The sequence below is a fragment of the Meriones unguiculatus genome, chromosome 17 (genome assembly GCF_030254825.1).
Source record: "Meriones unguiculatus strain TT.TT164.6M chromosome 17, Bangor_MerUng_6.1, whole genome shotgun sequence".
NCBI classification, from domain to species: domain Eukaryota; kingdom Metazoa; phylum Chordata; class Mammalia; order Rodentia; family Muridae; genus Meriones; species Meriones unguiculatus.
This window is the reverse complement of record NC_083364.1, coordinates 30,425,032-30,452,240: the sequence shown is the minus strand read 5'-3', so window position 1 is coordinate 30,452,240 and position 27,209 is coordinate 30,425,032. Positions and strand designations below refer to the sequence as shown.

At 41.9% G+C, this 27,209-nt stretch overlaps 1 protein-coding gene across 1 annotated transcript; it reads left to right on the top strand.

Moving 5' to 3' along the window:
* The first annotated feature begins 4,440 nt into the window (after nt 1-4,440).
* Nucleotides 4,441-19,882, top strand: Cldn1 (claudin 1). The gene is made up of 4 exons (XM_021661470.2): nt 4,441-4,874; nt 13,022-13,186; nt 15,520-15,604; nt 17,261-19,882. The coding sequence occupies exons 1-4, from the start codon at nt 4,652-4,654 to the stop codon at nt 17,421-17,423; spliced, it is 636 nt and encodes a 211-aa protein (XP_021517145.1). The 5' UTR covers nt 4,441-4,651; the 3' UTR covers nt 17,424-19,882.
* The last annotated feature ends 7,327 nt before the right edge of the window (nt 19,883-27,209 follow it).

Below are 27,209 nucleotides of genomic sequence, written 5' to 3'. Positions count from 1 at the left end.
TTTACAGTTGGAATCCCAACTTTTCTATTTTTCTCAGGAAAGATATTCTAGTCAAAGGTGGAGGGGAAAGCCTAAAGAAAAGTTCAGTGCTTGGATGATAACACAGATATTTGATCATGAAACTCACTTTAGTCCTCCCCTTTGATTTTCTAAAATATCAAATTTAGTCTTTCCAGACTCTCAGGAAGAAAGCTTAAGATTCTTACCCTAGTCATGGGAAGTACATGGCACACAGAGAAGAAAACAGTGCAGGGCCTGATGGAGATTAGAAATCTCATTTAATTCCATATCCCCATCTCTGTTGCCCTTTTCTGGACATAGGATAATATCTTCCTGATATAGAACTTCGAAATTTGTTTTTGTCTATCTATCTATCTATCTATCTATCTATCTATCTATCTATCTATCTATCTATCTATCTATCTATCTGTCTGTCTGCCTATCTATCTATCTCATAATTATCTAGTGTGTAACATGCATATTTATATAGGTGCACTTGTGCCATGGCCAGCACGTGGGTATCAGAGGACAACATGCTGAAGGCAGTTCTCTTCTTCCGCCCTGTGGGTCTAGGGAATCAAGCTCAGATCATCAAACTTGACAGCAAACACCTTTATCCTGAGCCAGTCCACAGGCCTGAGACCTGAATATTTTTTCATCATGAAGACTGTGTCATTAATTGGGACTTTCATAGAGTCAAGGCAAGACAGGATTTTTTTCTGAACAGCCATGAGGGTCATTTGGGAATGACACGATGAGACAGTGAAGTGAACCTGATCTAATAATAACTGCCACTTCATGTTCGCTTGTCATAAACCAGGCCTCTCCCATCCATTAGCCTTTTCAACACCCACCTCAACCTTAGACTTGAATTCATTTAAAAGAGGTCAAGGATGTTGTGTGAATTTCTCAAGTTCCTCTACTAGTAAGTGTATCAGGGTTCTCAAAGTCGGTGCTTTAAAAACATTTTTGAAATTAAAATATAATTATATCACTGTTCCTTTTTCTCTCTGCCTCCAGCCCCCTCCCTCTCATGTGCCCCTCAAATTCATGGCTTCTAGCCTCTTTCTTTTATTGTTGTTACACACACACACACACACACACACACTCACACACACACATTCATTCCTTAATAGGGTATGTATAACAATTACTGAAAACTATAGCTGATCAGAAGGCAGAAGGCAGAAAACACTTGATCACTGGTGCCCAGTCCCAGCTGTTCCAGCTACAAAACAACTTCTGAACTTTAGGCTCAGGGAACATCCCAAAAAGAAGAGGAAAAGAGACTGTAAGAGCCAGAGGAATGGGATGTCTACTGTGAGATTTCATCTCCTAGAAATGCCAGGGAAGCTACAGCCATGATGTCCCCACAAACATGGCTGCCTAAACAACAGCTATCTCAACAAGGCTGATACCAACCGACATGTTAACATAGAATGGGGAAAGGTCGTGGGCCTCCAACCCTAAACAAAGAGCTATAGGCAACTAAGGAATCCTGAGATTTTTTTTCCCCCAGTAAAATAGGTTATTCAATAGGTTAAAGTAGGTTATTTCAATAGGTTATTCAATACCATGGGGTCAAATTACATGCGTACCAACAGCTGCTTTTTTTTAACTACCAACCTTTCACTACCATCTCAAGGGCCACAAGCAGTCCCAAAGGCTATATTAAGATGTTGTTAGACATGGGCCAGTGGTTTGTAATGTTAGAAACCTTCACATCCGAACACTGGAATTCATGCTGTGTCTTCATACTTGAACTGTGATCACTATTTATGTAAAAGATTGTTCAGTGGTTTATCCATCCATCTACCGCCACTTCCCAGACCATTCGAAAGTGAGCAGTGAGCCTGAACACGTGGCATCCCTAAATGAATGTTTTAGATCCCGAAGGCTTTTTTCCTTTCATGAACCATTTCGGAAAATCTCACAGTGCACTTGGGACTGCCATACTTTGTCAACATTTTCTTCTGTACCTTTGCTCTCTTGCGTGTGTGTGTGTGTGTGTGTGTGTGTGTGTGTGTGTTCTGCTGGTCCTCAGGGTCATCCTTGATCCCAAGCATCTGTCATCTAAGTATGTGCAGTAGCCAGAGGGCTCTCTTCTGTTGGCTTATATACCTCCCTCCTCAACAGGTATATAAGCAGCAACCCTCCTCTCAGGGACTCAGAACACTCCAAGAAGAGCCTCCATTGGGGAGCAAAAGAGACTAGGAAGGAACCATCATCAAGCAGAACAACTCTCACTGTCTGGACCAAGAACTACAAAATAGGGTGTGGAGGAAAAAGCCACCTATGCTCAGTGTGCTTGCTACTTATGGAGAAATATTATTGGGCAGTGGTTCAAGACCTGGGGTCCAGAGCAGGGTTGCCATGTCGGGTGTCAACACTGCATGTTACCAAACATGATCCTTGGGTAAGCAGTGTGGCCTCTGACTCTGTTCCCTTCCCATAAAGGGAAGGTGGCACTGAAGAGACCAAACAAAGTACATGATAAGGTTGTATTGCTCACAAGCGTACCCTGTAGGCAGGTGATGACTGACACGTCAACCTCCACTTTTATTGATTGCAAAACCGAAGCAGAGAAAAGGAAGAATTTAGGTGCAGGTTCACGGACAAACTTTTCCTATGACTACACCAGGAGTTTTACCACGCCACTGGCAGCCTCTCTAGAATCTTCTGGGTTGTGCTATCGCCTTTATTATGTATGCTTCATATAGGAAAAGCTGATGACTGGGGGTTGTTTTTCTTCTCAAATTAATGGATTTACGCTGAGCTATTATCTCATCTGTTGCTGCTCTGAGGCCAGGGACAGAAAAGTAGACGGGATTAGGCTGTTGAGGTGAGCGCAGAGAAGCAGAGTGGGGAGCTCACTGCAGCCTCCTAAACACAGGTGTGGGCAGGGAAATAACCAGTCTCGCACAGACCTGGATTACAAGCAAAACAAAACAGAACCCATGCCCATAATTCCCTGCCAATTGCAGCTTGATAGAAATGGGTCCTAAGGCTGACTCAAAGGACTCAAGCACAAATGCATTCAAAGAATTCTAATCTTAGTTTTTAATGTGACTCTGAAAAACTGCAGCAGAAAGGGATATGATCAAATGATCTCAGACAGTGCGGGTCTTCAGGGAATCCCGTGTAGCAAGTGTGATTGACATTTCATTGGCCCTGATAGACAGAGACACCAGGGGAATATTCTGAACCCACAGAGTAATTCTGCCAGCAGACCCAGGGCCTGAGGACACAGCTTTGCCTACCTGCTGATCTTATTTCGAGAGCCTGTGTGTTTGGAGAAAGCTGTGAGAAAGACAATGCCCACTTGTCTTAATCTTGCTATATCCAAATGAAGTTCCCTTGACATTGCTCCTCCCGGAAGTCCCTGAGCACATAGGGTCTTTCTTCCTAAGCACTGAAGCTGGTCTAAAATGAAAACAGCCAACGGGGAGTAAGGGTGGTGGGGTTTTTTGTTTTGTTTTGTTTCTTTTCTTGTCTTACTGTTTCTTCCTTGTGGCAAGCTTATAGTTTTCTCAGCCTAGATGGGCATCCCTGTTTTCAATCCCTTTTTATTTCTGCCTTCAGATTGTTTTTACTAAAACCATAGAATCTTCTCTTCCCACCACAGTCACACCAACATACAACGTAACAGCTGAGCAAACAGTTTAATTATTTTCAACCACAGCCTGGGCTTCTAAGTAACAGCAAACAAGAAAGCTTTACCACGGAGCCAGAGAGAGAGAAGTTAGAGGTTGCCTACATCAAAACCTGAGGAGAAGGCATAGCCATTTTTGCCAGATCCAAAGCCAGAGTCCAGGCTCTGCTAGGATTCCTCCAAGTGTCCTCTTTCACCTGGGAGAGACTGTGGGTGAATTTGCTGAATTCCATCTGATAACTCCTCACTGGCTAGGCTCCTCCGATAAGGAGTTGCTAAGCTAAGCAAATTGTTTTAAGGAAAAGGTAGGTGTGTGTGTGTGTCTGTTGGGTGTGTTGGCTATGTTGGGTGTAGGGATAGTGAGCTGCATTTTCAAAAGAAAGATCACTCAGAAGGACATATTATTTCACGTGAAAATGCAGTGGGAAGTGAGCAGAACTGGGAACTAAGTGCTGTGTGTGCTAGAAATCTGCCCTGTGGCACTCTCCAGATAGCACTTCCCGAATTCAGAAAGCTTCAAAATCCCAGAGGCCCCTGGGAGAAACGGAAGGATTCCAATGGAATGGTCTTGAAGAGCAGAGGAGAACAGAGAGCCCCAAAAAGAAAGAGGGAAGCTAATCAAACAAGAGAAAGGGTGCATGGGGGAGGGAGAGGGGCAGGGAATATGAAAGTCCAGAGTTACCTGTGAGGATCCCGCGCTCCCCGTGGGGATTCGGCCATGAAACCGCCAGGGGGCGCTGCGTGCCGGGAGGGCGGAGCTGCTTTAAATCGCAGCGCCGGGCGGTTCAGAGTCTCAGAGAACTTCGCTACCTCTCCCTTCCAGACTCCACCGCCGACCCGGACCAGAAGCCAGGAGCTCGCCCGCGGCCACGCAGGAAGCAGGGGTCCCAACAGAAACTCGTTCGCCGAGACCCCGCCACCTTGGGGAGCCCGGGTGCGCACCTCGCAAACTCCTCCTTCCGCACCTGCCACTGAGCCCGCGCGAGCCCTGGAAGGACCATGGCCAACGCGGGGCTGCAGCTTTTGGGTTTCATCCTGGCTTCCCTGGGATGGATCGGCTCCATTGTCAGCACTGCCCTGCCCCAGTGGAAGATATACTCTTATGCTGGGGACAACATTGTGACCGCCCAGGCCATCTTCGAGGGACTGTGGATGTCCTGCGTTTCGCAGAGCACCGGGCAGATACAGTGCAAAGTCTTCGACTCCTTGCTGAATCTAAACAGTGAGTGCCCCCCCGCCCGCCCTCCAACCCTACCCCTTGGCCCACGCCACTCCTCCCCCATCCTCCCTGTCTCCACTCCCCAGCCTCGGAGACCCTGTTCTCTGTAGTAGCTTCATTCAGCCCAGAGCTGTCCAGAGGGGTGACCCTTTCTAAGTTGGTCAAGGCCTCTGAGCATGTGCCCTGCTGTGAGAAAGCAGAGAGAACCTGGGCCTCAGGTCAAAGCCCTAGATTTGCCTCTAAGTCTCTCTTTGGCAGCTTCTGCCCTTCTAGGTGTGATTTTTGCCTCAAATTCCAGGGTGGGTGGGGATTGGGAGAACGAAGACCACAGTGGAACTTGAGACCCTTGGGCCACTTCTGCACATTTTAATAGGGTTTGGACAAGAAAATGCTGTACTTTGGGTAGGCTTCACGCCTTCAAAATTGAGTAGAAGATTCTGAAATATCAAGTAAGAAACTTTCTGTCTTGCACTATGGAGTTTCCTACACACAGCTAAGGTTAAGTCTATGTCTTTTGGTGTTTCCACCTTGAAGACCCTCTTGAGAATCCCCGAAAGGTTGGCTCTCAAGCCTGGAGCAGAAAAGGCAGCTTGTACCGTCTAAGTTTAGGATGACGAAGGCTGGGGACATGTGGGGAGAGGATATCTGAAGAGAAGGGTTCTGAATAACCTCTCCAGCTTGAAAAGGAGGCTGCCAATTGGTGGGTCGTGGGGGCGGCAGTGTCAGAAGTAGAGACCAACTGGAAAGAAGGCTGAGAGGAAAAAGAGGAAAAAGAAGAGGTCTCCCCATGTTTTCCCTTCCCCAAAGGAATGTCCATGCATTATGGGATTGCCCTTCATATATGAAGTTAGAAAGGAATGTATAGACGCACAAATATCTGATTCAGGGGACGTGATAAAAAATGCCTTTGACATCACTTTTAGCTAAAACTTTCTGAGTCATTTTTTCAGGCTTTGTTCATCTAATCCAAATCCTTCATAGTATCAGGCTTTGTCAGAAAGCCATTAACTCCCATCTAGGTGATACCATTCATGGCCATTTTCTTTTCTTGGAGCAATCACACTGGTTGCGTTCTGTGGGTCTGTCAAGTTCCCTTTAACCCATAGGAAGAAGAATCCGCTTAGCCCTTGCCTAAACAGAGCTTTTCCACAGTCCTCTGTGAATTCTGGTGTGAACAGTTCTGGTGTTGCCCCAGACCTGTCAGGGTGAAGCACTTTCAGCCATCCCAGCCAGAGCACTTCACTTTACAGTTATGAGACCTGCCACAAACCAGCTTGGCATCCCGAGTACCTGTAGGATGTAGTCAGCCAGTGTGGGTTTGTCTACACATCTGGACTCCTATATCAAAAGCAATCTATACGTTCAGCGTTTCTTACTACCCTCCTGGGATACGCTTAGGCTGTTAACAACAGGAAATAATGAACTTCCCAGTGGAAAGTGAAATGCATTTAAGGAAATGATACCAGCCATTTTCAGAACCACGGTGTGGACCTGGCAGCCGAGATGTGCTATGAGCAAGTCCAGAAAGGGTTTCCCTTTTGTTCCTCTAATCCAAATTCTTCATTCTCTTGAGTTTAATTTGATAAAATTAACTCAAATGGCTGAGTAGAATAATGGTCTATGAAGCAAATACTCAGATCACCCCTATCCAGAATACTGTATTAAATGTGTTATTAGAATTTATTCCTTGTGAATATAGTTATTATATTTCTAGAAACTGGGATAGATGCAGTGAATATCCTTCCTTCACAAGCATTTTCAGAAACTGCTTCTTTGTTGATTTGCTTTAGCCAAGGACAGCTTTGGTCTTCTGTTCTGGCTAGAGCCAATAGTTTATTCAAGATGGAGCCCCAGAGCCTCTCTCCTCAAACCAATTCCCACAAGTGTGAGCCTTGACTCACATCTTCTCTTCCAGCTGAGCAGTGATTCACTAGGTACCTTTGGATCAGGCCCAGAAAACTGGTCTCTGTTTTTCCACCTGAGCTGTGGTGCTCACGCCCACCTGATGAAGAGATCTGGTTGGTGATTCACTGGCTGGTTTTGGTGGAGTTCCATGACGCCTAGAGATGAAAAGGTTTATCTGTGTGTGAGAGAGTAGCGTGCCTCGTGAAGGTTACTTCTCATGGGATGCTTTGAGGTGACAAGCACAGCTCTGGGATTCCTAAAGTTGTACTTTTGGGCTTTGCCAGCAAAGCCCACTTGCCACCTAAGTATCAAAACTGAGGAGTGTGTCAGTGTTTGGTAACCAGACATTAAAGGCTTCTTCTTCTGTCATACCTGGTATCAGCTGTGATAAACACATGACCTTTATACAACGTGTACAGGGAGTGCTGTATTATTATGCTCCATGTAGAACTACTGTATGCAGCATGAAGAGGCCATATTATACGTATTTTTGTTTTTTTATTTTTTTTGTTTTTTGCCAGTTTGTGAAAATGTAACTGATAAATTTCTTGGAGAAACAATTGTTACAGAGTGAATTGTGATCTACAACAGCAGAGACCAGTTCTGTGTCCCTGAATGTGATAAACTTCTAGAGTGATGACCCTTGGAGCTGAAATTTGGACAACCAAAGGAGAGGGTCAAGTACAATTGTGGTAGACTTCCCTTCGTCTACTTTACACATCTTTCTTGGGTTTGATTGAATTCCCAGCATTGTGAGAAGTGAGTTGGCTGTTCCGTGTACTTAGCTAATTGCTTTCTTCTTGCTTCCCTTTAAGAGCCAGCACCGTGCAGAGACAGGGTTTTCCTAGGAGGCTGCGTGCTGGGAGGTATCAAAGCAGAGAAGCAGTAAGCATTTTTGTTAAGGTGCTGTTGTGAAGATCCAAGCACCAGACAAATGGGAGGTTAGGCCAGACTCTCTTTGAGTCTCCAGCCCTGAACTTCTGTAATTTGTTTATAAGCTACCCCAGCCTGCAGAACTCGCTCTGCATGAATCCACATGTGTGTAGGTGTGCTTAATGAGTATTGGTTGTCCTGAGGTTTCCCAGCACTCTCACCATGATGTCAAGCTCAATCAGGGGAGCGAAATCACCGACTTGAGTGTCTGTGTGTGTGCGCAGGCAGAGAGGATGGCGGCTGCTCAGGCTTCTCCAGACTCCTTCGTGCTACCACACAGACAACATTCAGAAAAGCCACGGGTGTGCAGAGTGGAACAAAAAAATTAACCAGAGCGGAGGCTTGAGTTCTCGCCCCAGTTTGCACTATCCTGGGAGAACCACTTGATCTCCCCGGACTAAGGTGGATCCGCCAGTTGTAAAATAGGGCAGAGTGGGAGGAAGTGGAGGGATGAATCAAAAGTCCACTCATCTGCTCGGGGAGCCTGAGCCTGGCCCTATTCTCACTGGTAGGAATGCAGCAAAGGTCATTTCTAAGCCTCTAGCCAGTGACAATTGGTGGGTTTTTTGTTGTTGTTGTTGTGTTTCAGTTTTTGCTTTTGTTTTTTGTTGTTTTGTTTTTTAATGCTAACTTTAGAGACTATAGGAGAAAATGCAAGTGGCATGGCACAGGCTTTCTAGATGGGAGTGATGATTAAGTGTCATGGAAAATGTTATTTGAGGTGGGGAGTGAGTGGGAGAGGTTGGAGGAGGAAAGAGAAGTGGAGAAAGGATGTAATTGTATTTTAATAAAAATAGTGTTATGGAAAGGCAATAAAGGATGTACATTTAATAATGAGCCCTTAAAAAATGAATATTATGTTTCTAAAACGAGGTAGCAGAACTCAGGGCTCCCTGAAAGGTGCTATTCCACATCCTCTAGGAGCCCTTGGACTGCTTATTGGCCTTAGGCTCAGAGGCACACTTAGCCCACCAGCTCAGGCTCCTGGAAAATGGAAACGCAACACCGTTTTGCATTGTGAAACTTTGAACACTGGCTAAAGAGAAAGCCTTGATAACTGAAAACTCAACAGCAGCGTTCTCCGGTCATCTGAATAAGCTGCCTTAGTTCTGAAAGGGCCTTTCTGCTCTAGCCACACAGCGGGCAGTTACTTTATCCGCCAAGACTTGTTAGTACATATTGTAATAAAGGACTGTGAGGGCAGAAATACCATTAAAGTCTGACTTGCTCATGACATATAGAACATAGGGTAGGAACAGTAATGGACTATTGTATGGAGCATGTGCAGTGCCAGGCATTTATACGGGTTCTACTACTTGGAGCTCATGTCTTTGAAGTTTGGGGAGGAAGCATCTCCTGCCTGTCTTTGCTTGCCTTTGCAAACTTTGACTTAAATAAGTGGAAAGCTAGTGTCTAACTCATTTCTTGTCTTATAAGTAGAGATCTTTGTAAGTATGTTTTTTAATTATACTTTCAGGTTGAGAGTGGTGAGAACTCCTTAGGGGGTCTTTAAGCTGCAGAATTTCAATTTGGCTGAGTGTAATTAAAAGGCTGCCTTCCTGTGTACTGCTGGATAATGCTCAGAAACAATAGTGTAACTTTCCCAATAGTTGCTAACCAGGTTCCCCACACACAACTCTTGTTATAATGTTGTAGAGCTAGCTACGAATTTAAAGGTCCAAGATGGAAATGTGAGTGCTCTTAGGAGTACTGCAAGAGTACTGCGGATGTATCTCTGCTCCAAATATTATTTTGTAGCATTCATACTTCCCTATCAAATTCTATGCTCTCCCTTCTTCATTCTGCCGAGAGAGAGAGAGAGAGAGAGAGAGAGAGAAAGAGAGAGAAAAACACTATCACAAGAGTTCACTGAATGAAGCACTTTAAAAATTAGTATCAAGTTAAGGGAGAAGTGCAGTTTTTCCCTTCTGCTGAGTTTCTAGCATTTTATCACCCAATTTAAGCAGAAGTTTTTATAGCAAAACTTTAGCATCCCCAGGCCCTCAAAAGAGGTGTTTATCAGATAAGTATTATTTCACAGATGTAGATAAGCACAACTTTGTGCATTTTATAGCACATTATTGCCGGTTTTGAAAAACAAAATCACCCTTCTAGTCCAGGAAAACTGAGACCAGATTGAATGACGCTTGGTCAGGAAGTGTGAACAGTGCTTTCGATGAAAACCATCCAAGTGCAGCCATCTAGCAGCTCACACTTACATAGTTTAGGGCTCTGACTCGAAAGGCTTCTATGAGGTTTTTATTGAAAAGAATTCACCTAGTCCAGATGAAAGCTCTGGTTTAGAATGGATTTTCACACAAAACCGTCACAAACTTAGAACAATAGTTTCTTAGTCCAACTTGTAATCAGTCACTAAATAGGCCCAGCCAGTAAGTTTTCATGCTGTCACAGTTTTCCTCCGTTGTCTGTGGTATGCAGGAAAACTTGCATTATTCTCTATACTTGCTGCACATGGCATTATGGTTAGGATTTGTCCAATGAATTCATTTGATGCCAGTCTGATATAAAACAGAAGATAATTTGTAACCCAGTGGCTCCCAGGATAAATGGAAAATGGTGCCTGTCAAAACAACACTCTTATTCTGTATTCCATTACCATGTTTTTAAATGAAAATAAGGACCCGCATCTGGATGGTTTTGTGGTTACAAGGTATATGTCCGTTGACTCCATGACTCCATTTGTGTTAGACAAATGACATTTTTCTATAAGGAAATGAAGCATAATGGGGCTGTTAGCAAGCATGGGATAGATAGACTAGCTGCCATTTCTCCTTAACTTTACAAAAGTAGTAAATGAAAAAGGAATGTCATGAAGCACAGATGCCTTTTTAACAATTTAAAGATGAAAGTCTTACAAATATTTGGTGGCTGTAAGTAGAAGCATTTGGCACATCTACAGGCAATAGTTGGGTGTGCCTTGACTAGAAGATCAGAGGTATGTTAAACCTGATTCATGCGCCTGCTGTTCAGGAGGCTTCTGAAGGATGCCCAGCACTCAGACCAGTGGGGCTAGTGGCTTTGACTGCATGAGTGGATGGGAATGACCATTGTATAAACTAAGTCCGGGTGGGAGGCTTATAGCAAGCACAGCTTCCAGAGAGATCAAAGACGACAACAGAAGTCATTCACGACAAGCTGATAAACAAATGAATCGTAACAAAACAGAGAGGAGTCATCCGAGACAGAAGAAGCTGTATACATCAGTGAAGGGCTACCATAGCATTAGTGTTTTGCAATTATATCGTTTCTTCAGTAAGGTAAAAGTCAGGCCACCCTGCCTTAGTATCCTCCAATGACTTCTCATTACCTATGGAATAGATTGTGAACTCCTGACCCTGCCTACAAAGCTTTGATGTATATGTATGGGTATGAGTGTGTGTGTGTGTGTGTGTGTGTGTGTGTGTGTGTGTGTGTGTATGACTTCTACCAACCTTGATAAACTTCATTTTACTGCCTACCATTTGTCAACCTTCTTAAGATGGTGGACTTTTCATTAAAAATATGGAGTACCCTTGGAAAACTGACAGGAGCGGTCACCCTCTCCTCCAGATACATAGATCCCTTTGTTGCCTGCAGCATCTTCCCCAAATGCTTTCATTCTGAGCAAACTCTGAAATCTGTGTTTTACGAGAACATAATTATTTAGGTTTTTTTCCCCTCCCCTTAGTAAGTAACAGCTGCCCTCACAAATACCGCTGATAAATCAGAAGGAAGTGAACACCTTTCCTGGGAGTCCTCGGGACTTTCCTCATTATATCACAGCATGGTGTGCGATTCCAAGGAAAGTTTCCTAATGGTTATGTGGGCAGCTATCATTCGTAGTAAAGCCATGGGCCATGGAACATGCCTCTGACCCAGGAGTTTCTTTGTTCCCCTGGAACTCTGTGATGACTGTAAGAGAGGTGTGCATATGTGCTCATTCTCACTTACAAGCAGATGAATATGGCAGAAGAGGCAGAGTGTGTACTGTTTAGTATTTTGATGAAAGAGCAAAAATAGCTTCCAAGTATCACTGTAATGCTGTGAAAATACATTTCATAAGGCTTAGGAAGGGGATTAGTGTGAATCTTTCATTGATTGGAATAGCAAGGATAGAAATGGCTGTAAGTTAAAATGGAGTGTCATTCCAGAGGCACTTTGAATTAAGATTGGTTGCCTAACATCTCAGTCTTGAACGTGTCCAGACTAAGCCTGTATTTACATTAGGTACTGGGGAGATCATCATCGGAGTCACCCCTGAAGACCACAAAAGAGCAAACTGTCCTAACACCTTGAATAGAGCTGCCATCTACCATATTTTATAAAATACAAACGTAGTCTCAAAGACTATTAGGAGGTTTCCCCAATATCCTTATTTGTTGCAATGCAAACGTCTCCATATAAGAACTTCATCTCCCATAGTAAGGCTAGAGGTAAGACGGTAGTGTTCAGCTGAAAAAGGAAAATCTGTAATGTAAAGCTCTCCTCAGCTCTCCTGCCCTCCCTCATACCTACACACTGTATTATTATATCATAATGCTGGCTTTCGGCATGCATTCTTTAGGAGACACACTGTAAGCCCAATCCTGTCTCTTGTGATAATTTAACACAGCCAAGATAAGAACAGGGACTTCAGTAAATATTCAGACACCTGAGAAAGACGAGTTGGGAGTATTGTCTCTGACATTACTGCCCGATGATTTTGTAGTTTTAAAAACTGGTGGTATCGTTTTCTATGAATCTTCCGCTATGCTCCTGGTTACCTTCTTAATGTTCGCCTTTAATATCAGCGTTCTAGAAGGTTGAACCCTTCCCCACTCACTCTTGGAACTAGGGATAAAATACGGCTTCTCTGGCCATAGTCATATCTGGATAGCTCATTAACTGTACGTATTCACTTGTTTTTCGCTGAAGCTGAAAGATTGTCGTCTAGGACTAAATATGTGACTAGTATAAATGCGTACATTCAGCTATTCAATTACAAGTGATGAACATTAAGGGTAATATGTCTGACTTTAGTTCAGAGTATAAATACCCAGATAGCAATGATTACATATTCAACTCAGTGGCACTGACTCATTTCACAGTGGGTTTTGAATTTAATAATTAGCCATCCTCCAACCCCTGTGCTTGTCTTCCTAGCAACTGTCCTTGTGGTTACGGCAGGAATATCACGAGTCTTTTGCCCTTTGGACATCTTGTTTACCTATACCCTTCCCCAAAGGGTAAAGGTAAAATGTATTTCCTCTCCCACCACTCTTCTCTCACTGCTCTGGGCACGGTGTTTACAAGTCTTAAATGTTTCCCACCAGGTACTTTGCAGGCGACCCGAGCCTTGATGGTGATTGGCATCCTGCTGGGGCTGATTGCCATTTTCGTGTCCACCATTGGCATGAAGTGCATGAAGTGCTTGGAAGACGATGAGGTGCAAAAGATGTGGATGGCTGTCATTGGGGGCATAATATTCTTCACTTCAGGTAACAGAAGCCCCTCCTTCACCCTCATCTGCTTTTCCCAAGTGGGGTTTGGATCTCGTTTTCTAATTTTTAGTTTCTTCGGTGTGTTCGATTTACTGTATTTGAAAAACTTTTATTTAAAGTATCCTACCATCTGAAGACACAAACGAGCCTTACAGTCAGTTGACTTTCGTGTTCTCAGTGTGATTCAAATTTGACCCCTGTGTATTTCTGCCAGGTACAACCCTGAAGGACCCAGGTGCCTGCTTGTTTCTGAGGCCCAGTCTCTTCTGATGCACAAAGATATCTGACACTCAGCAAAAGAGTTTGGAGCGATTTTATGTGGTTGAGAAAATGCATTTTGGCTGTGGTAGTGCATGGCTGTGATCCCAGCATGAGAAAGATGAGAGCAGGAAAATTTGGAGTTCAAGACCAGCCTCAGCCACATATGACGCTGCCTCAAACACACATAAACACACACACACACACACACACACACACACACACCCCACATTAAAAAGAAGCTTAGAAAACGTTAACAATGTGTTTCAGTATTTCCAGGGGAGACTGAGAAAACAGGGATACTATGTGAATGGTACTGGACTGAGAAAGATAGGATTGGAGCTAGTGGAGAAAGACGGGCAGAGCTAATTTCACAGTAAACACAATGTACCCGTAGATCAGAAAAAAAGATAGCTCAGTTGGAGTACAGGTGGAATACTGACGAAGAAGGACGCAGGGTTAGCTGAGCAAAGGAAGGAAACAGTACAGAAAAGGATTTGAAAACTGTTGACAGAACAGGCCATGTGTCCCACAGAAAACACCTTATTACAAAGACTACATCAAAGGCTATATTGTACTGTGCTACACCCAGCCCCATGGGAATGGACATGGGGAATAAAGTACATTGTTTACGTCGCCATGCTCATGGTTCCCAGTTCAACCTGGGATGGCCTCGGAAGTCCAAGGGGCCAGTTCAAGAGCCTGTGCTTCATTCCATTTGCACGGCCAGCCAGAATGATCTGATGTACCGTCAAGTACTACAGAAGGAAATTGTTTGTTTCCTTTTTAAATTTGGTTTGGATTTGACAGTTTTCTGTGCATTTATTAAATAAATTGTGGTATTTTGAAGTGTATATACATTCTACAATGAATAAGGAGGTATTTTGGAGTGTATATACATTCTACAATTAATAAATTAAGTGGTATTTGGAAGTATATATATTCTACAGTGAATAAATTAAGCTATTTAATATATTTTTGGCCTCAGATAGATATTGCTTCTATGGAAATAAGACTTTACAGCTACTCTCTAGCATTTTTTTCTTTTTCTGCATTTCTTTTTCTTTTTTTTTAGGTGGGGGGAGGGGAGCTTCAAGACAACGTTTCTCTGTGTAGCCCTGGCTTTCCTGGAACTCACTCTGTACTCTAGGCTGGTTTCACTCTCACACATCCTCCTGATTCTGCCTCCTAAGTGTTGGAATAAAAAATGTGTGCCTCCATGGCCTGGCTACTCTTGCAATTTTAAGGACACCTTTGTTACTATATTGTGAAAAAAAAATCTCTCAAGCTGTTTCTTACTTTCTACTTGTAGGTTTGAATCTTTTTATGAATACCTCTTTGGATAAAAATAAATTACAATTTAGACATCGTATGAATGCTGGAATGAGTGACATTGCCGAATGGGTTACCTTCTATTACTGAATAAGAAATAACCATGAGCGATTGAGTTCGGTTACATAAATCAGCCCAATGTGTCAGTTCAACAGATGATTCCAGGGTTACATGTTGCCTTAGACCCAAGGCAGGAAGAATCTGGATCTATGGCCCATTTTGAGAGAGGGTCTGCTCCCTGTTCTAGCTAGCCCTGGTATGGCTACTGTATCAGAACTTAAAGATCCATTTTGAGTTTGTCAAGAAGCATGCAGGAGGATGCTCACCTTGCCTTTTGTAAGCAGTTCCCTGCTAATACGAACAGACATGTTTTCATTCAAAAGTAGTTTCATACACTAAACTACAGTACTGCAGAAACTTTGACAGAGATTTTGAATAAGATAGATCCATCCAGTTCTTCCTGAAGAACAGTATTTGTGCCAGTGGCCTTGAACTATAAATAAATAAGATGTTATAAACAGCATAATCTAGGGCCAACTTCAATCTAATGTCTTTGTAATTCTTTGCAGAACAGTTTGAATAAATCATAACTAAGTCAAATTGATTTCCATAATAATAAAATAAAATGTCAGCACTCTTGATGAGATTCAATTCTTATAGAATACAATTAGATTAAATAGTCTGTGTTTCTGTGCTTAGTGTCCCATTGTGATTAATGGCCTTGCTTTGAATTTCTGTAGGTCTGGCGACTTTAGTGGCCACAGCATGGTATGGAAATAGAATTGTTCAAGAATTCTATGACCCCATGACCCCCGTCAATGCCAGGTAATGCTAGCCATGCATAAAATGGTTCATTCTCTGGAAAACAACCCTTTCTGTGTCTGGCAGACTCCTGCCAGTGCCTTAGTTTCTCAGATTTGCTTTCAAGAACTGTATGGAAATTCATGTCAAACTTGCAAACAATTTAAATGACCTGTGACTCATGTTAAAATGAATTGGATAATTGCTTTAACAGCCAGCCCTGATGACAAAATGCACTTCAAAGGAGAAATGTCCTAAGCTGGATTCCAGCCAACAATATATCACATCTTTTTTATTTATTCCCCCAATGTGAACAAAATGCTAATAATGTACTGGACATGTTCTTCTTGAAGTGTGCTCAGCTCTCTAATACATGTGATTGTTTGTAACTAATATCCAGGCTCATGACTTATTGGGGGGGAAAAAATTGTACCGCCATAGCAGCTAATGGATAATGCTTCGTTCCCAATGGTTTCCACATGCAACCGTGATGTACTTTCGAGGACATGCAAAAGCTGCTTGGAAATTTTGTGCTCCATCACAACTCCAAAACTGACTATACAAAGGTCGCCTTTCTTTTAATAGCTCAAGTTTTGCAAGTTGAGGACCTGAGTCGTGGCTCTCTGGTAACAAGGCTCTTTGATCAGGGACAAGGCTCATTGTCTCACTGTCTTGCCATCTTTAAAGCCCAATAACGACATTCAACACTACGACATTAAGGTGTAATTACTGTTTGTTGGTGTTAGGGTGAGTGAAAGAAAAAAAACAAAACTCAGTGTTTGCAGAGATAAGTGAATGTCTTTTTGAACAGTCATCCACATGCGGAACAACCTAGGCTGAAGTGGTTCCTGGAGCCTAGCCCATCCTGTAAGATTTATGATACAGGGGCAGAAACTGCTGGAGGTAAAGGGGCCACATTTTCAGTGGAGTAATACTAGGAGGGCCTGAAAAGTGTTTGATAGATTGTTGGGCCCTGTGGCCTTGTTATCGTATGATGGTACAACAGCCTGAACACCGTCCAGGGAAGCAAGTGGGGCAGTCCGCTTCAAAGGGAAGTAGCCATGGGTGAAGGGGAAAGCTGCCAGTCCAGTACTGCAGCCGTTGGGCTTACATGTGGACTCAAGCCCCGTGACTTCTACAGCCAGCCTTTTTCTCTGCTTGCTGTCCATAGTCAACCACAGACTCCCACCCCAAGAATTCAGGTTAATGTATCTACCTGGCCTTCTTTAGGCTGGACTCAGCCACATGATATTCAGATGTCTTTCTTACACAATATACGTTTTATATTTTATTTTAACTTGGTTCACGGATCTCTAATCATCTTTGCTACAAAAATGATTACTGTTTGAGCGTGGCAGACTCAGTAAGTGGTGGCCTAGGACTATGGCCGACTTCTCAAGTGTCTAAACATCCTTTCCAAGCCTCCTTTGCTTGGAAAGGTCTTTGGAAATATTTGTGTAATTAAACTGGTGTATTGCATGTTGTACTGCTGATGTGCTGTTACAAATTATCAGTAATTATAATGTAGACATTGTCTCAGGGACAGACTTACAAACAGCAGCAGCTCCTGGGGGAATCGTTTGGTTATTTTTATTCCTATGTATCTATATATATATTCCATTGCTTTTCTTCTCTCGCCAGTGGTCCTCATAGCAGCCTTTTGCTGTCTTTATTTTTCAGGTATGAATTTGGCCAGGCCCTCTTCACCGGCTGGGCTGCTGCCTCCCTCTGCCTCCTGGGAGGTGCCCTACTTTCCTGTTCCTGTCCCCGGAAAACAACCTCTTACCCAACACCACGGCCTTATCCCAAGCCAACACCTTCTAGTGGGAAAGACTACGTGTGACAGAGGCAAATGGGAAGAGATCCTCCTGGAGTGAATACCAAATGAACCTTGAAATTAGCATTGACATTAAGGCCTTAGATTGTTGACTATGGGTTTCTGAACTGTATCATAACAAAAGGATGCATATTTTTATACATCTCCATGGCTATGAGGGCCTTGGCTGTGCCTTACCATCTTTCCTGAGTACAGGAGGGAAGCCTTTTTTTTTTGCATTTGAACTGCTGCTTCCCACTGAGTAATCATACTCAAATGGGTAAGGGTGCTTCTTAAGTGTGTATAGATATGTATATATACATATTTTCTATTAAAATAGACAGTTAAAAACCTCTATTATCCTTATATTGGTACCAGCATACTTAAAATCACTCTAAAATATATACAGCTCCATATTGATTAAATAAGCCTACTGATACATTATTCTTTTCCTCTATGAACATATGTGATCGGTCGAGTATCACCCCTTTGATCAGCATTTAGTATCTTTGTCATAAGAACAAAACTTTCTTACCAAATCTGACTTTTTTCTTCCCACCACCCCCTTGTCTTCTTTACATCAACATATTTAATTTTTTTCCACTCTAACAACAATTGCTTTTTCAGACTGTTGTTTTCAGGTTCGTTTCTAACTTCTGAATCTCATAATGAATGTTAAGGTCCACATTCGAGACTTAAAACCAGTAAGAATCACTTATTGCTTCGATTTCTGAGCTGTGGGGTCAACTCTTCTGGACAGATAATGTTTTTCTGCCGACCTTTCCCCACTGTCCTTGCACTTTGGTCTGTAGCTGGCTTGTTTGCTTTGAAAATATTTGTTTCCCCGAGTGCTGTACTGCTAACCCTGTTGTTGAAGCAGTTTTATTGATTGCATTTTTCAGGTACTTATTCACCATTCCATATCCTGCAAACTGCTTTTTTTCTTCTTCCCTCGTCAGCTGCCTTGTTTTCTCATATATAATTATCCTATGGTTTAGCTCTTCTCAGAGAGGTGTGGTCTGTTTATCTATACAAACTGCTAGACTTGCAGAAGTGATAATCTAGTGATAAATATTCTCTCTGTAGCTGTTGGCAATTTACAATCTTTATACCTCTTTTCCCATCTGTCAAATTGGGATAATAACACTTAACCAGCTGGTAGAGGTGATGCGAGTATTAATTAGTTGATATGACTCTCATTCTTTGAACATGAAATATGCCTAAGTAGTGTTTTTTTTTTCCTTGCTCAATTAGCAGTTTTGAAGTCACTGAAGAAAATCTGCACACACACACACACACACACACACACACACACACACACACACCTTCCCACTGCTCTGTGTCTTTCTTTTCTCATGAGTTTATTTCTTGGCTTTCATCTGTGCCTGGCCTGTTGTTGGTGCTGTTTCATTTTGACAAGTACTCTTACTCTTCTAGTCTGTAGAAAAGGCCCTTCAGCAGAGCCTGATGATGCAATAGGAAGGGTGTTGCCATTGACATTTGGAGACCTGGATTTGAATCTTGGTGCTATCACTTAATTACTAAGCTTGGGCAAAGGCACTTGGCTCTTCTAAATATATTGCCACATCTATACAACGGGTTCATTAACTCCTGTCATACCTACATCACATGACTCAAGAGGGGACACATGCAAACATGCTTTTATGAGGGGAAACATGTTGCTCTACAGTAATTAAGGAGTTTTAACTTAATAGGTTTTGCAGTTACTTTTCAGACAATTGGAAAGAGAGAAATGTCAAATGGGTTTCTTTCCTTAAGAAGTCTCTCAAAGGATGAGTCCTAAAGTTCACTCAGTTAAGCTGACCTTAAGTCTTCAAAGCTTTCTGTTGTTTGAGTCAGTGTTTCAGTCTGTGTCCCAAGCTGGCCAAGAACTCCCGTGTTACTCAAAGATCCTTCTGCCTCAGCCTCCCAACTGTTGACATGACAGGCATGAGCCCTATCCTACTGTTACACCTTAGTGTTATCACTTTGGCCTGATACTTCTGGGGCTAAGAGAATGTAATGGAGAAAAGTGACAATGCAGATTCTGAAGGTGTATAACATGTTCTTTGTTAAGTGATATTTTCAAAGTTAAATGGAAGCTAGCAGTTCTGACAAAAGTTAAGAATTATAATTCATGGTAAACCCACATGGAGGAAGTTATATGGAGCTTTATATGGATTTGAACTATGTAAGTTTTACTGTGTTTGTGCGTGTGAAAGTAATTGTGCAACTATCTTTTTGCCACAGTTATGCTCCCTAATGTGTAATGTAAATGCATACAAATAACATTTGCTAAACTACACAAAGTTCTATGTTCCAAAATAATCCCAAAGAAATTTTGTCAGAACTTACCCAGTTTTGATAGTTTTATATTCTACTACCAAACATAGAAACAGAACAATTGACATTTGGGGGCTGCGGTGGGAATTTGTATAAAGCATTACTCTTTTTCAATAAATTGTTGTTTTTTAATTAAAAATAAATGCTTCATGGCTTTTTTTCTAATCATGTATATCAAGACTGTTCTTGTGTACAAGAGAGTGATATATGAGATAGGATCATGATCATTATGTGTTACCAGGGAAATTGGGGTTCCCTCTTTGGGGTCTTAGTCTCATTAGTAAAATAATTTAGAAACTGGAGAACATTTTATTTGTTTGTTTGTGGGAAAAATAAAAAACAATTAGCCAGACAAACTGCAAATCCTTGCAGTTTCCAGGAAGAGGGAGATGGAGAAGAGGAAGTGTGAAAAACGCGCCTTTTAGAAAGCTGACAGGGTAAGTCAATGATGAAGGTCACAAGCAGCCACAGGGCAGATAAGTACCTCAACTGTAGAAGACAATGAGGGATACAGGGAAAGAGTGCCAAATCCCAAAGTGTCCTAGGATGACTCAGAAAAGTGGGCAGAGCACATCTGTGCTATATGATGGGGTTTCTGCAAGCTACTAAGTAGGAGAGGAGTTGCTGAGGATAAACTCACGAGATAATGGAAGGGATAATTATTCCTCCCATCTCTACTGCATGCCTTTTGATGAATCATCTTTCCTGAGGGGTGGTCTACTGCTAAGTTGAATGCTAAGCCCAGCTGGATTAACTTTTAAGGGAGGAGACAATAGTTTGTAATGTTCTAATCTTTGGAGCAGATCAGAATGTCATGTCTCCACCCAGAGCCAGAGCCAAATTCTGGTCTTTTGACCAGGAGGAATTAACTTTCCCTTAATGGACTTCAGCAAAGCCATGACAGCTATCCATAATGGATTCAAAGACTATTATAGCCTCTCCCAATTAAGAATAGAAACCCTAAAAACATTTAGGTTATGAGTAAGTTAAAATTCAGTACTAAAGCTGTTCACCAGAAGGAACTCGTGTCTGGACTGTAGTTTCAGCCACACCCTCTCTTGTAGCCCCGGGAAGAGGAGCTCATTTAGGAGAAGAACAATAACAGGAGGACAACACAGAAACCAAGGCTATGCACTGACATCTCTGGCTGCCAACCCAGACAGAATAGAGATCACTTCTACCTTCTGACCAAGAACGAGTATTAAACTGTTGCTTGTATTGTCTCTGCCCTAAACTACCAGAACTGCTTCTATTTCTTGTCTCATCAGTACTCACCTTGGCCTGTCTTTCATACATTTGTGTTGCTCCACTCAGGAAGACATACACAAAGGGATATGTCTCTCCCAAATGGGGCTCCTCTCTAGGATGATGACATAAATACATGGAGATGGTACGTAATTCCTCCTTTTTATCCATAAAAGGACGTGATGGGCCCGTGATGGGGAAGGGATGAAAACCCCTGCCTGTCAGTTTGAATTCCCCCAAAACTGAACAGACACAGCAGCATCAATGCCCTACTTGCACAGAGTTTAAGTTCCAAAGGGTGAGGTACAGGAATGAGTAAAGAAATAAAATATCAAGAACTTGAGGAAAAACAAGGTCGCAAATCATCCCAAGTAGACTCTTCCCTCCAGGAGATCATCTATGCCTAGGGGCCTTTGGCTGGCACAGCTATTTCTTCCTCTCCCCTGATTTAGCACTTCTGCATACTCCCACGTCCAGTGGGAAATTCCCATGTTGTTTGGCCTGGTGTTGGTATCCTATTATGGTCTCATTATGGATTTCCCCCTTTTATTTGTATGTGAACGATTTCTGCTTTCCCATCATTCTCAACTTCATTTATACCTGACCCTTCAAAAATTTCTTTTTCTTTTTTCCTTTCTCTTGTCTTTTTTGGCTAATTAGAAACTGAAAGAAGGCATTCTCAGACTCCTGGGTTATATGGACACGTTGAGACAAAACCTCCACAAACATCATGGCATTCTGTATATCTGCCTTCTACTGACAGTTTTCCAAGGTAACCAATACTGGTAATTGGAAACTAAATATAGATTCATTAAAGTGGTATTTACTGAACACCTACTATGGGGCCAGTTCCATTAAATACAAACAGCCTAAAGAATGTGCAAAGTAAATTAGACACAGTCTTGAACATGAGCAGTGTGAAGGATGTCTACTGAGACATGAACATCACATGCAGCTCTGATTCCACTCCTGGCATCCATGTGAGGGTGCCAGATCCCGACCCACTGCTCCATAGGTTCCCAGAGTGGCTCTTCCTCAAAGAAAACAAAACAAAAACAAAAACAAAAAAACCAATTTAGAATTATCTTAGAGCATCTGCCCAACCTTCTAATTCTAATTCTAGGGGTGTACATCCAATCAGTATTCCAGAAGCTCCCTGTTTGAACTAGCCTGGTGATTTCCTACATAACACCTACCACAGGAAGCCCTGACCAGTATCTTTGGTCCAGTCCTGCCCAGTATTCTATGTAAACACATATGTAGGGATTTGTAGTTTGTACTGCTGCCTTTCATTCTTTCTCTAAGATCATCTTCTAATTTTCTGGTGTTGGGCTTTGCTTGTGTTTGATGTAGGAGATTAAAGGATTAGAGGTCCACGGAAACATTTGCTGTATTTCTTTGTACACAGCCTCCTGCCTTGCCATTCCCAATTATTTTTAATTTATGCCCACAATCACTCACACAAAGCAAATACCACATTGAAGATCAACTTTCTATTTAACAACAATGTATACTCAAGGATAACTGGCTACATTTAAAAAAAAATGGAGCCTGAGTTATTCTTGTTTTATGTGATTTTTTCAAGGAAGCCCTTAAACTTTAGCCTTGCTTCATTCCTTTTAAAGAGAATCACATTTCTGCTGTTTTAATTTATATATTTCTTCGTTTCTGTAAGCTATTGCTTCACACATTCACAACACACACACACACACACACACACACACACACATACACACATTGATGAAAGTTAAAGTTTGAAAACTGAACTATCATTTCTTACATGACCTGACTTACAAGCATACATTACTCCAAGTAATACAGAAAGGTGGGATGTCTTTGAGCTCATTGGTTTCCTTTCCTCTTGCCTCATCTGGGCTTTCCCTCAGGAGTTACGGTGACAGGTGCTCACAGTCACACACTTCCACTGAGTCAATGGGCTCACGGTTATTGTCTCTGAGTTCGAAGAAGTAAATAGTCAGATAAGAGAGGTTAAGTTTCAGAAAGAATTACAGGTTTGTAGGTGGGAACTCAGAGGAGGTGAAGGGGCAGAGCTCCTGTGGACAGGAGCAGTTCCCTGGAAATGGGTGCCACTGACCTGGTACTCTGGGGGCAGAAAATAGGGTCAGGCACAGGAAGTGGTCTTTCCAGTTGGACTACCCATGAGGTGAGTCACCATATCCTCTGCATCACCTCCAGGCCAGGGTACTCATTTAGGAGAAGAGATAAGAAGGAACCATGAACCAGAGCCTTCATCTGGCATTCCTGTTGCGCTGGGATCCTTGCCCTGTCTGACCAGTTTCTGTCTCCTAGTCTCATTGTAAGGAGGCTCCCACTGAGTCCCCCTTTTCATGATGTCTGTCGATTATGTTCCCTGATTTCATTATCAGTAAAATCTCCACAACTGGCCTCAGACTCATCACAGAGGCCCACCTGCCCTCCCCTGCCCATCTCCACAGTGCTGAGATTAAAGGCATCCTCCGCCACACCTGGCTTATAATAAGGCTTTTTAAATGTTTTTTATTTATTTATTTGAGAATTCGTAGTATGGTTTGTACATGAAATTAAAAAGTGACCTTGCAGGAGTTGGTGAACTGGAGCTCCGGAATTAAATTCAGATCATCAGGTTGGCAGCACACAGCTTTCCAAGATGAGCCACCTCTGCAGCCTCTTAAAGAAGACAAAGAAGGAAACCAAGCCACTGTCTTATAAGAAACAACATTCTAAATACAGTATGCATGAACGTTCCTGAGTAAAATCACTGTATAAACTGCTCTAGAAAAAGTGGTGGCCAGGGCAGCTCAAATGATTTAAGCCAGCGGGAAGAGGAGATGAAGATGGAAAAAAAGAAAGGCAATATAAAATGTCAAGGATATGGCAAACATCCTTCACCTTTCATTTCAACTAAAAGGGAAATACATTGTTAGGTTTTGAGCAGAGGAAATGCAAGACAATATACATCAATTGTTACAGCCATTTTTCGTGTCCTGTAGAAAATAATGAGTCAAGACAGCATCTCTGAGCTCAGACTGATGGTGGTTACAATTGAAAGGTAGCTTGGGGTGGTTATGGATAGAAAGAAGAAGTGGATAAAATCTGGATAATATTTTTAAAGCAGAGCCAAGAGATTGTGCTGATTTACTGGATATGAGTCATGGAATTATATAATAACGACTTTCAAATGTGGCACTTGTGTGATTGATACAAGACAGCTGCCATGACAGGAAGGGCTGTGGAGGATAGGGTTTTGAAGAAAAAGTCAGAAGATTAATTTTGTGCATGGTCAGTTTGTGATGTATACTGCACAACCAAGTAATGAAGCCTGAAACAGGAATTCAGAGAGCGAGAAAAGACAAAGTTTCTAGGAGAAAACAGAAATCAAATATCAGCTTCATAGAATTCATCAAATTAGAGACATTTAGACTGACAGACATCTATCACCAGGTTAAAGTCTCAACAGGCAGAGGAATAAACTGTTTCCTATTATTGGATCTATCTTTTCTTTATTTCCAATTTTTTCTCCCATTTTTTCTTCTTAAGAAGTTCCTTGAAGACACTGGTATTTCAAAGATAAACTTGCCATGGATGTGGGCCTTATTCTGCATTGGACTTGCTCTACCTTTTAAAAACTGTACTTTAATAATTAAATATGACAGAAACTAGGTCTATCCATCAAGATTTTGGGGATCCCAAGACTGAATCAGAACTGATAAAGACTGATGTGAATGCCTCTGAAAGAAAGCCAAAGTTGGGAGTAAGAGCCTATCTGGTTTTTGACTGTTTATTTGTTTGCTCAGTTGGTTGATTTCCTGTAAATGGCCACAATGTGATAGCGAAGGGTTTATAGGCCCCATGCATTGGTTTTTATAGACTGTTTTCTTTTTGTTGTTTTAATAACCCTTTAAAACAATGGTTCTCAAACTATGGGTCGCAACCCCTTTGGGAGTCAACCCCTTCACAGGGGCCACCTAAAAGAATCCTAAAGCACACATATTTGCATTATTATTTATAACAGTAGCAAAATTAATTATGAGGCAGCAACAGAAATAATTTTATGGTTGGGGGTCACTACAACACAAGGAACTGTATTAAAGGGTCACAGCATCAGGAAGAGCTGAGAACAACTGATTTAAAATATAAAATGAATCCTTAGTTTATAGACTGTACTGAAACTGGTTGACGTTCAGGTTTGGACCACAGGCTCTGATTATGCAACACGGCCTAGTTAGAGATTTGTACAAAAGGACACTTGTGTAGGACCTTTAAGCAGCGTTGTGAGTCCTGGGGACCACCTAGGGAGTTCTGGAGTAAAGGTTGTCCACAGTGTCATGCATCGGGCAGAAGTGGCTAAGCCCCGGCACCCCAACTGTTGAGTGGATGTGCCTTCATCTAGAAAGCTACAGCAACAGCAGTCAAGCTGCAAAGCTGTAAGAACTCTGTCCAGATCCTCAGCTGAACAGTAATGTAAGTTGTTCATTTCCTGACTATCACATGAAAGTGTTCAGAATTGACCAAATAGACATTGGTTTTTTTCGCCCTGTCAGGTCACCCAGACTAGGTAATACAGGGATGATGAAATCAGCCTGTCATAATAACATCAAAGCTTGGACATCTTCCATCTTTTTACTTTGTCAGGCTTGGTTCATGGCTTTCATCCTTGTAACTATTTTCTGAAGGCTTCTCTACCTTTATATATATACAACTGAAGAAGAAAAGCAGGAAGAAAGCTCAGAGTAATAAGTCATACTTCAAAATAGCAGTAATTTCTCAGAAACTTCCAAGGAGGATAGAGTGAAACAGTGGAATAGAATAGAGAGAATAAATAGACCCAAGCCCATAGAAAACATGCACAAGACAGTGTACAGGTCAGTTAGGAAATGAGTGATCCCTCTAGGTTAGCCATGGAGCAGTTGTGCATTTATGTTGGATAACAATGGACTGAACTACAGATCATCTGCAAAAATCAATGTTATGTGGGTGAAGAGCTGCAATAACAAATAAACCCTTAAAACTTTCACATTATAAAAGAATATGTTCCTCAGTGTGCAATAAAGGTTTTTTTTTGCAGTAAATAAGGCACAAAATAATTTAAAAAAATAGAAATATGTAAGAAAAAATAAGAACAACTCCTGTTTATGGAAAATGAAATAAGAATAGAAAAAAAAAGCTCTTGGAAATTGTGAGGGAAATCTCCACAGAGCATATAATGAGAAAAGGCTGGTTATGTAGAACGTAAATAGAACCTCAAGAAATCAATACAAAAGTATAACCCAGTAAGAAAGTAAAACAATGAAAACCAGACATTTGTGGAAAGAATAAGTGATACAAGGCCACTAAAGCATGAAAATATGCTCTGCCTTATTCATAAAGTATAAAAAGTCATGTATTTTTCACCAGAGTCCTATTGCCACTAGACTAATAAAAATTTTAATATCTGATACCGTTGTCAGAGGGTGAATTAAGGGTAATGGTCTCTCAGGGCTGGGAGGATGCTTCAGCGGACGCTGCTGCCCAAGCATGAGGACTTTATTTGGATCCCCAGCACCTATGTAAAGAAGCTGGGTGTGTTGGTCTGCACATACAGTGCCCATGCTGAGCTTGTTAGCCATCCAGTCTACCAGAAGCGGCTAGCTCCAGGGCAGTGAGGCAGCTTGTCTCAAAAAACAAAATGGAGATCAATCAAGGAAGACACTAGGAAGCGATCACTGGCTTCCACATGCATTTTCTCATGCATACATGTGCATGCACCTACAGACATGCCTACACACACCCACACACACACACACACGAATAATGGTATCACGATTGATCTAAAATTTTAAAGGCATAATTGTACTATACCATAAAGACCCAAGTCATATAAAAATGTGATAAAGGGTAAGTCTGTTATAGAACATTATATCCAAGTAGGAAACATTTATAAGAATGACAAAGCAATTAAAATTTTTTTAAATTTTATGTGTTTGGGTGTTTTTTTTTTTTCTGCCTGTTTATTTGTGTACCGCACACATGAACTGTTTGAGGATACCAGAAGTGAATGTTAGATCCCCTGGGACTAGAATTACAGATGTTGTGTTTCACACATGGACTCAATCCTGAGTCCTCTGGAAGAGCTGCCACTGTGCTTAACTGCTAAGCCATTGCTCCAGCCCCAACAAAACGGTTTTTATGGCAAGAGAATTGGAAACACTTTAGATATTCACTGGAGAATTGATAAGGAACAGTTTA